Raw genomic sequence first — 9674 nt, 5'->3', positions numbered from 1 at the left:
GGGTGGAGCCCGAAGGCGATGACAGTGACAGGATGGCTACCCAGCCTTAACTGAGGAGGAGGAATTCAAGTCTTCCTGGAGGGGCCTCCTTCTGGGGGTGGAGGGTGGAGCTCTGGCTCACACTGGAGAGAAGCTTCAATTCCGCAGGGAGAGACACCTGCTCTCTAGCTAGCTCTTCTGCTAAACTAAAGGGAAGTAATTTTCTCGATACTGTTGTCCCTGAGTGGCCTGGCTGGAGGTGTTAAAGCTGTCAGCAGCTGACTTGATCTCTCCGGCCAAAACGAATGGGCATTTGCCACCATCCTCCCCAGCTGGAGGTTCCTTCTTTGCTTCCTCATCTTGGCAGAATGCTGTACAGGGCCCCTTGCTTGTGAAATATTTTGAAAGTTCAGGTGACCCTTGTTTTGAGCAATACATCTCCAGGAAATATATGTAAATAGTACCTCTTTTTTAAAAATTTAGGTTAGAGAACCTTTCTTTAAAAGGCCCCTGTGGCAAATAATTTTATAAAATGTGGAATTATATTGCATGCCAGGAATTCTCCTTAAATGTGTTCTGTGAGTTTGTTCATTCATCCATCCATCAAACTGGTATTTAAGGGGTACACACTGCTTTATGTCAGTCTCTGTGCTAGGACCTGGAAGTACAGTCTCCTGCCATCATGGAGTTAGACTCTATTGCAGTGCCGGATTTTAGAAATTCAGTTGTCTTAAAGTAAACCCCAGCAATGTGGGACTGCATCTGACTTGGGCTTTGTGTCTTTGGTTCTAGCCATCATTACAGATAGAACAAAAATTTATGCTGGGCTTCCAAAAAAAGGAATAGTCCCTCCCCTCCCTGCATGCACCCTGCCACCCCCCAGCCTGGTGTTTAAAACCTTCTGTGTTTTGTGTTTATCCTTGTAATATTTACAGATCTGACTCTTTTTTTTTTTTTTTAAAGCTGCCTGAGCTTAGGAAATCAAGTACTGTGTAAGCAACCTTGTAAATAAGCACATTCCACTCCTGGTTCTTTACAGACGGGGGCACTCTGCACTTGGAGGATTGTCCATAGCAGTGTTCCTACCAAGCCTGCTCTCCCATACAACATGCCCTTGGCCTCATACCTCTAATATCCAACGCCAGTGTCTGCCAAGGAAATTTAAACACAGCAAAACTAGAAAGATAAACACAGTGTCCTGAGGGAGAGAAAGATTGGGAAGTTTAAAGCTAATAAAAGGGGATTTGGATTACCTGCTATTTGAGATATTTTACTCCGTGTCTTTATTGCCATTAGCAAGGATACTTGAATAAAGATGATTCGGGACTATTTTAATACTGTTGTATTAAAATGGAGGGCATGCCCAGGGCTGCTCTGTTTTTGGCCATGGGTGGCAAGTGTAAGCACATGTGGCCTCTGTTTTTATTTCTACAGGGGCCCAGAACTTCCTAATTATGTCCCTGTGTTATCTCCCTCTTACCTCCACCACACCTGACCATCTCTACCGTATTTCTTGACTCCCAAGACTCTGAGTACCTTGCATGCAACTTTCTTTCCTTTTTTCCACCAGCTGTAAAATTTCTAACACCTGTGAGGAGCCAAGCACTGTGCTTGTTGCTTCCAAAGTGCAGTATGCATGGTCTCCAGTTCCAGTTCTATATTCCAGTGCAAGTGACAGACAAATAGAGAACAGTAAATAATACTTGCCTGTCTCCTGTGAGTCTGATAGCCTGTCCCCAAGGAGGCTGCTGACAGATACAATGTTGTCTCTGTTTTCCAAAAGAATAGTGATACTGATGCCCTTTTACTGAGCAGTTACTATGTGCCAGCACAATGCTAAGTGCTTTATATTAAATCCTAACAATCATCCAACAGGAGGGTGCTGTCATTATCCTCATTTTATAGATGAGGAAAGTCTTAGCCTTAGCAAGGCTAACTAACTTTCCCAAGGCCACCTGCTAACAAAGAGTGGCGCTGAGACTCAAAACCAGGTTTTTCTTTCTTCCTAGGAGACTTCAGGACTCTGAGAGAAGTGTCAGAGAGCAAGAGGCAAGAAATGGCATCTGGAGTATTTGAGGTTCAGGCTGACAGTCCCCTTGGGAATGCCTCCCTGGAGCGACTTCCTTTACTTCCCATTCATCCTAGGGCAGAGAGAGGGCAGCCAAAACCTTCTGGGACTCTTTAGGCATTGACACTGAAGCCAGATAGGGCCCTTTCTTCTGGAAGACAATGGTCTAGGGTGTTGCCACTTGCCCTTGCAGTGCCACCTTGCCCAGCACCCCCTGGGGAACTCACCCAACCAGTAGGGCTCCTGATACTCTGGATGCTACCATGTCAAGGGTGTGAATCCACACCCTGTCAGGCTCTACTAGCTTTCCAGAAGGCACTTGAGCTTGTAGGGCAACTCGTCTGGCCCGTGCTTGGCAAGTGTGAGCCGCACAGATGAGCTTTAGGCCCTGGCTGCCACCTTGCCAGTGTGGGCCAGCTTGTCCTCGTCAAACGGCGTAGGTCCAAGCTCTTCCCCTCCTCCATCGAGATCTAGGAAACAAGAGTGATCTTAAATATAACTGCGTTCATGTCATTTATTTGGTTAAAGCCCTTCAATAGTTTCCTTCCTATCTCACTTAGAATAAAATCCATATTCCCTGCATGGCTGTCACCCTTACTGTTTAACCTGAGTGTGGTCTGAAGATGGGTAGCCCTGGTGTCTCCTGGGACCTTGTCAGAAATGGGACTCCCAGGTCCCACTCCAGAGCTGCTGAATCCAAATCTTCATTTTAGCACGATTCCCAGGTGATCTGTGCGCTCATTAAAGTTTGAGAAGCTGGCCTAGACAGCCCTTGTGATTGCCCTAATCCCTCTACCCACCCAAAGCTAACCCCCATCTCATTTATTATTTATCCCTTATCCTACTTATCACGGTTTACAATGATTTTACTTGCTTATCATCTGTGTATCAGGCTAGAATACAAGCACCTTGAGGACAAAGACCACAAGCAGTTTTGTTCATTGTTCTCTTTAGCATCTAGGTTAGTGCCCAGCATGTAATGGAGGATTAAGGAATATTCGTTGAACGAATGATGAGTTCTCTGCCTTTAACCTTCTGACCTAGTGTTTATCAACAAGGGAGCTATTGATGAGACAGTTCTTCTTGAGCAGGTTCGCCTGGAATACTGCAGGATTTAACATCCTTGGTTCGTCCTCACTAAATGCCAGTAGAACTCCCCAGTCATGGTGACACTCAAGAAAGACACTCCTACACATTTCTGAAGTCTTCTAGGTGGATGGTATTACGCCTGGGTGAGACTATTGCCCTAACCAATTTTGTCTGACCTTGTCTGACAGAACATACCCTGACGTATGCCGTGGGGTCCAAGAGTTGGGAAATCTAGGTTTGAATCCGTTTGCTACCTATGTGGCCTTGGGCAAATCACTTAACCTTTTTGGGCCTCATCTGGGAAACAGGAATCTCAGAGATGTGCAGAGGATTAAATGAACTGACTAGACAAGTGGCACCACGCACATAGTTGGCTCTCATTATGTAGCAGCTAGTAGGCAAGTGGAGGCATGTTGTTCTCGGATCTCTGGAGAATCCCAGAATCCTAGAATCAGAATGCTGGAAATAGAAGTGATGGTGAGATCACAGACATTTTGGCCAGGCAAAGGCCTGGTGTTTTATTCTGAATAGTGCACCTGAAGCTGAGAACTCAGCCACGAGGCAGCAGGGCTGGGTGTGTGATTTAGCGTCCAGGGCCTGGCTGGCCCTAAGAGTGACCTCCACAAGTTTCTGCCACCTGGAAGGGAGTGATGATGCCAAGGGGTGGTGAGGCAGGGCAACTGTAGGCAGGCTCCTGGCAGGGGAGGGAGGGTTACCCAGGGCTGTGTCAAGAATGTGGGGCATCCTCTTAGCAGCAGGGGAAGCCCTCTGGTAATATGTTTTTTTAAGGCTTTAAAATCAAGTTGCATTTAACTTTGAAAGAATAGGTCATTGCATCCAAAACCTGATAAGTGCAACAAAAAATTACAGTACATTCTTGCTTTTGAATATCGATGGCAAACATGCTAAACAAAATATTAACCCATGGAATGAGCAGTTTTATAAAACAACATACAAGGGCTGACCAGGATATATGCCAGAGATGGCTGAAAGTCACAAAGTCTATCAGTATAAATGATTATAACCACAAATTAAAGGAGAATAATACATGACCACAGCAACACATGATGAAATGTCATTTGAAAAAAAGTATTCGGGAGGCATTCCTAAAGAAGGAAGCTACTTGCATACAACAAAGATCATTTACCTGTGCTGGTCTTTTAACTAAAGTGATGTGGCGAGGTTGGGCCCATGTCTTGGGGTCATCACCAGCAGAGGAGTTGATTCTTCCCTTTCCTTAGGGAAGAATGAACCTTGAACAGAAGATGAAACAGAACAGGCTTTGGATCCCTTTGGAATGTAACTTGATCTAGATATTTAAAGGAGAGGGTCTCCATAAATTTAAAAGACCAGAAAATGTATTCCACTTTACTTATCTATTTATTTTTTATTTATTTTATTTTTTATAAATTTATTTATTTATTTGTTTGTTTTTGTTTTTTGATTTTTGGCTGTGTTGGGTCTTCGTTGCTGTGCGCAGGCTTTCCCTAGTTGCGGCTAGCCGGGATACTCTTTGTTGCAGTGTGCGGGATTCTCGTTGTCATGGCTTCTCTTGTTGCAGAGCATGGGCTCTAGGCGCGCAGGCTTCAGTAGTTGTGGCACGTGGGCTCAGCAGTTGTGGCACATGGGCTTAGTTGCTCCATGGCATGTGGGATCTTCCCGGGCCAGGGATCGAACCCGTGTTCCCTGCATTGGCAGGCGGATTCTTAACCACTGCACCACCAGGGAAACCTCATATTTACCCATTTACTTTTAAAACCACAAATCAACTAGAAAAAGAATTATGGAGATGGGTAGAGAGCACAGGATGAGTCTGTAAGACTGAGTCCTAACCCTTGCTCCATCAGTTTGATAGATAACTGTGTGACCTTGGTAAGTTACCATACCTCTCTGCGCCTCAGTATTTTCATCTGAAAAATGGAGGCTGGATTGAGGAATAAGCTTAATGATACAAACTTCTATGAAACAAACCATGAAATGTTATTTGGGGGAACATTCACTTGGCGTGGCCCTAGCAAGATCCTCCTGCATACTTTATCAGTTGCACCCCCAAGTGGGGTGCTCCAGGGTAAGCAAGAGTCTTACATGTGCATATTAATTGAGTCCTGCAATGCAGATTTCTTCTTGGATCCAAGTTAATGCAAAAAAGAAGGAAGAGGACATTCGAGAGATTAACACATCCCTTATAATCACCGAAATAGGCTGCTGTTATAAGGGCCATTTAATAAAATGTAAGAAGCCCTTTTCTAAGAGGGAAGAGATAGGCCAGGATGGAAGTCAAGTGCAGCTGTTTGAGCCTCTGCCAGTGGCCTGATCTCACCAGAAAACCAAAGTTAAAAAACAACAAACTTCCAGATTCAGCGATCTCAGATTAACACTGCCTCCCCCTGCTGTTTCCTCCACCCTCATGTCCTTTCTTTCCCTTTATCCCCAGCTCAGGCACCTGGGTCGTGGTGCTTTTCCGTGTGGTTGGGATGTCAGCCGGCAGCCCTGGCGACTAGAGCTCTGGGAGGCGGCAGCTACCTCTCGGGTTCAGCATTACGTCATCCCTTCTAGACCCAAATTTATCTCGGCTGCACACAGACCCGCAGCTCTGAGCTGCTGCTGACTCGAGGAGAGCTTACGCATGAAGTTAGGCAAGGCTGACTCACTGGGCAGAAGAAAAGGTTTTCTGCTGCACTTCACGTTTCTGGGCTCCGAGGGGAGAGGCAAGGAGGAGACTGTGGTTGTCATTTTGGGGTGGGGGATGGAAAGATGTATAACTGTTAACAGTTCTTACTTAGGAGCTCAGGACTTACCCTCCCCTGTTCCCACCCTTAAAGATAATTGCGGAAAACAGTGCCCTGCACAGTATACACTTTGCAGTTTCAGGGAAGTTCTCTTAAGCACCAGGTGTCACTAAGACAGTGACTTCGGACTTGCACCTTAACCTCGTGGCCCCTTCCCCTCTATTCATCTTTCCTGTCTGCAGAAACGATATAACACAGACCAGCCCCCCGCATTGTTCATGGATCTGCAGTAAATCATTTGAAAATTTACATTGGGTAAACGGTGTAGGGAGAGGACCCCTAGGAATGGAGAGCTTTGCCGTGTTCTTCCAGAAGGCGGACTGTCCCCATCCAGGCTGTTTGTTACAGGGCTGGGGGACTCTGGAGGACTTTTTCCATCTTCAAAAGAGACTCCTCAGGGCTTCCCTGGTGGCGCAGTGGTTGGGGGTCCGCCTACCGATGCAGGGGACGCGGGTTCGTGCCCCGGTCCGGGAGGATCCCGCGTGCCGCGGAGCGGCTGGGCCCGTGAGCCGTGGCTGCTGGGCCTGCGCGTCCGGAGCCTGTGCTCCGCGACGGGAGAGGCCACGGCAATGAGGGGCCCGCGGACCGCAAAAAAAACAAAAAAAAAAAAAAAAAGAGACTCCTCTGAGTGAGATACTTTAGGGGAGGACAGAAGAACCAGGAACTATGGGTAAGATTCCAGGTTCTTTTGTCAGTACACTTTGGAAGCCTTGCTTTTCCTCAGTTTCCCTATTTGTAGTGCAGATTGGATTCATCTGCAAAAGAAAGGCCATGGCTGCCTCTGGGCTTCCCCAGCCTGGGCTGGTGCTGAGGGATGGTTTGTGGGTAGCATCACTCTCCCAAGGCTAGAGCCCCAGGCTTTGTGCTCTAGGAGGCCCTTGTGGCCAATGTCCATGCAAGAACTCTGGGAGTCAGCCGGAGCAGGTCATTTGCTGTTAGAAGAGGCTGGATATTTCTGTACGGAAACCAGTTCTTAACACTGTCCACCATCACCATCACCTTTTCTCTTCTTCAGCATATGCAGGTGGCCTTTTGGTGATTCTCGCACTACTTTCCATCTCCTCATCTCCCTCTTGGCCGTGGCTTTAAAAGAAGGGTTGGTAAATTCATCTGGAGGTCAACTGTGAAAGGCCAGGCATGTGCTGCAAGCATCCTGCTTTCTCTTAATAGCCTGCTAGGGCTTATGATGTATGCATTTAAACCCACCTTGAACACATGTGTATTTTCAGTTTGTACTTTTTTCCTTGACTGCATGTCACATGGTTTACCTCCCGTTGGGTAGACTTTTATTTGTTATAAAGCTACCTCTTTTAAGTTCCTGGGGTAGCCCTTGGCAATTTGTGATCTGAAGTGGTAGAAAATTTCAATTTTATTAGAAACTTTCAACCTTATTTTTATTTCTACCCTCAACTTACAGATGTTCTGAGTGAACAGGTATTTTCTTTTAAATAATTCCATTCTTCCCCTATCCAACATGTCCCTTGTTGAATGCGGAGGGTGGTTGTTACCAACACCCAATGGGAAAGCCCAGATCTGAAGTGACCTAGCCAACAGCTGAAAAAGCACAGTTCCTGTTTCAAAGCTTTTACAAAAAAAAATCTCCTGTGGCTTGTGAACATCTCTCATTTTGGGTCTCCCTGCATTTGATGGAACATCTGTTTGGTTCTTAAATGTGGTGCCAAGTGTACTATTTAATAAGGCTGGTAGAATTTTGCAGATTTTGACCTCATTGGAAATCTTGTTCACTTTGGAAGAAAAAAAAAGGAGGGAGAGCATATTAAAATGCAGCATTAAGCCCATGACATTTTTGAGAGTAACGTTTTCATTCTGAGATGGTTATTTTCTGCAGTAGCCACTGGAATGACCACAGGAAGTTCTCCCCTCACCAAGAGCTTCCTGTTATTCTGGATGTCCACCAGCAGGTTAAAATAATCAGGGTGGGGAAAAGTTATGGATGTTTACGCAATTCCCAGCTTGCTCCTAGAGCTTTCAACAGTTATGACCTTCTTGCCTTTCTTCGCCCTAGACCACAGCTTCTCATTCAGGGGTGATTTTCTGCCCCAAGAGACATTTGGCAATGTCTGGAGACATTTTTGGTAGTCACACCTGAGTTGATGGTGTGCTACTGGCATCTAGTGGGTAGAGGCCAGGGATGCTGCTGAATATCCTACAATGCACAGGTCTCCAACCCCACCCCCAGTTAGGAATTATTCGCTCAAAATATCAATAATGCTGAGGTTGAGAAACTCTGTTCTAGACTTTGAGGACTTGGAAAGACGGTGGTGGTGAGGGCAGCCGTTGGCAGTCTTTCAATGTGGTCCTGCTCGCTTTAGCCTCTGCTTTCAGTTCCTGCTCTGTGGAGGAGAGTGTGAGAGGAAATGATCATCATCGCTTCCATTTATTGAGTGACATGTACTAAGTGCTGGAATTATTTAATCTTCACAATTCGCCCTACTGACTACACACTCCTTGAGAGCAAGGTCCATCTCTGTTTATCTCATTACTTTACACATTATGTCTAGTACAGTGCCTGACACGTGGCAGGCCCTCAATGCTTAGATAAATGGAGTAATTATATCTGATATAGATGTGAGGAAAATGAGGCCTGAAGAGTCCACACAACTAGTGTTAAGTAGCAGAGTCAGAATTTGAACTGAGCCTCATGTGACTCCAGCACCAAACTCCCTCGCAGCACCAAAGAGGTTTTCTAGCTTCTAAAATCTCAAGGTTTTCTAGCCTTTTCCCCTCCTCAGGGAGGGGAAAGGAGTTTTAAAAAATAAGGTTAAAAAAAAAAAAAAAACACACACTACCTCTCTGTGAAAACTGAGGTGGAAGAAGGGCCTTATGGGAGCCCTCTCTGGCTCTGATAGGATCACCCCTTGTTCCTGAACAGGGAATTTTGGCTTTTCAAGTATTTATTCTGCACATGGGGCAACCAAGGCGCACAAGTTACAGTAGACAGTAGTAGTAGATAGAAAACTGGAGCGTGGCACTGCAGATCAAGCATGCTTCAGCTCCTAGGCGCCCACCGGGAGTCATTGAGAAAAGGGCTCCCAGAGAGCAGACTCACAGTTCGCTCAAATCCTTCCCTCCGCGAAGCAAAGCCCAGAGAGCTTCTTAGTCTTTGCATCTGGGAGGTACAAGTCGAGCGGGACTACATCTCCCGGCGGCCACTGCGGAATTTGGCAAGGCGCAGGCGCACTGAAGCGGCGTGCGTACTACGACTCCCGGCGTGCAGTGGGCGGGGCGGGACTACATTTCCCAGGAGGCAGAGGAAGGGGCGGGAGGGGGCGGGCCGCGGCGCTGCTCCCGCCCCTCCCCCGTGCTCGCGCGGAGAGGTAAACAAACCCCGCGCCGGCTGTCTGCTGAGCAGCGGGGGCGGCGGGGCGGCTGGGAGCGCGCGGAGCCGCGGCGGGGCTGGCCCGCCCGCCGCCGCACATGCCCCGGGGCGGTGCCGGATTGTAGCCGCCTGAGGCGCCTCCTGTCGGCCGGGGAAGGGAGCGCGGAGAGGCCCCTGTCGCCGCCCGCGGTGCCCATGGAGCAGGTGCGGATGATCAACGTGCAGCGCCTGCTGGAGGCGGCCGAGTTTTTGGAGCGCCGCGACCGAGGTAACGGCTGGACGCCGCCGCCTCCTCCACCGCCTGAGCCCGCGCACTCCAGCTCCGCTCAGGGAGTGCGGTGCGGCGGGTGAGGGGTGCGTGTGTGAGGAGGTTGAGTGTGTGAAGAGGGGGTGCGTGTGTGAGGGGGGT

The 9674-nt window shown here is 47.8% G+C and overlaps 1 protein-coding gene across 4 annotated transcripts in view; it reads left to right on the top strand.

Annotated features, from left to right (window-relative positions):
* The window catches only part of MXI1 (MAX interactor 1, dimerization protein), a 100540-nt gene that overhangs the window by 8156 nt on the left and 82710 nt on the right, over positions 1-9674 (top strand). Inside the window, exons 1-2 of one of the 4 annotated variants that reach the window (XM_007446515.1) lie at positions 9270-9311; positions 9391-9533. The exons of 2 other annotated variants lie outside the window; for them this stretch is intronic. In XM_007446515.1, coding sequence (XP_007446577.1) covers positions 9461-9533 — 73 coding nt within the window. In that variant the 5' untranslated portion in view covers positions 9270-9311; positions 9391-9460. Of the gene's footprint in view, positions 1-9269; positions 9534-9674 lie in introns of those variants that run through there. One more of the 4 variants, XM_007446514.1, reaches the window with a different exon arrangement.

The sequence above is a fragment of the Lipotes vexillifer genome, unplaced genomic scaffold, assembly GCF_000442215.2.
Source record: "Lipotes vexillifer unplaced genomic scaffold, Lipotes_vexillifer_v1.1 scaffold1444, whole genome shotgun sequence".
In the NCBI taxonomy this organism is placed as follows: domain Eukaryota; kingdom Metazoa; phylum Chordata; class Mammalia; order Artiodactyla; family Lipotidae; genus Lipotes; species Lipotes vexillifer.
The sequence above is the reverse complement of the archived record's forward strand: the minus strand, read 5'-3'. Positions and strand labels throughout refer to the sequence as shown.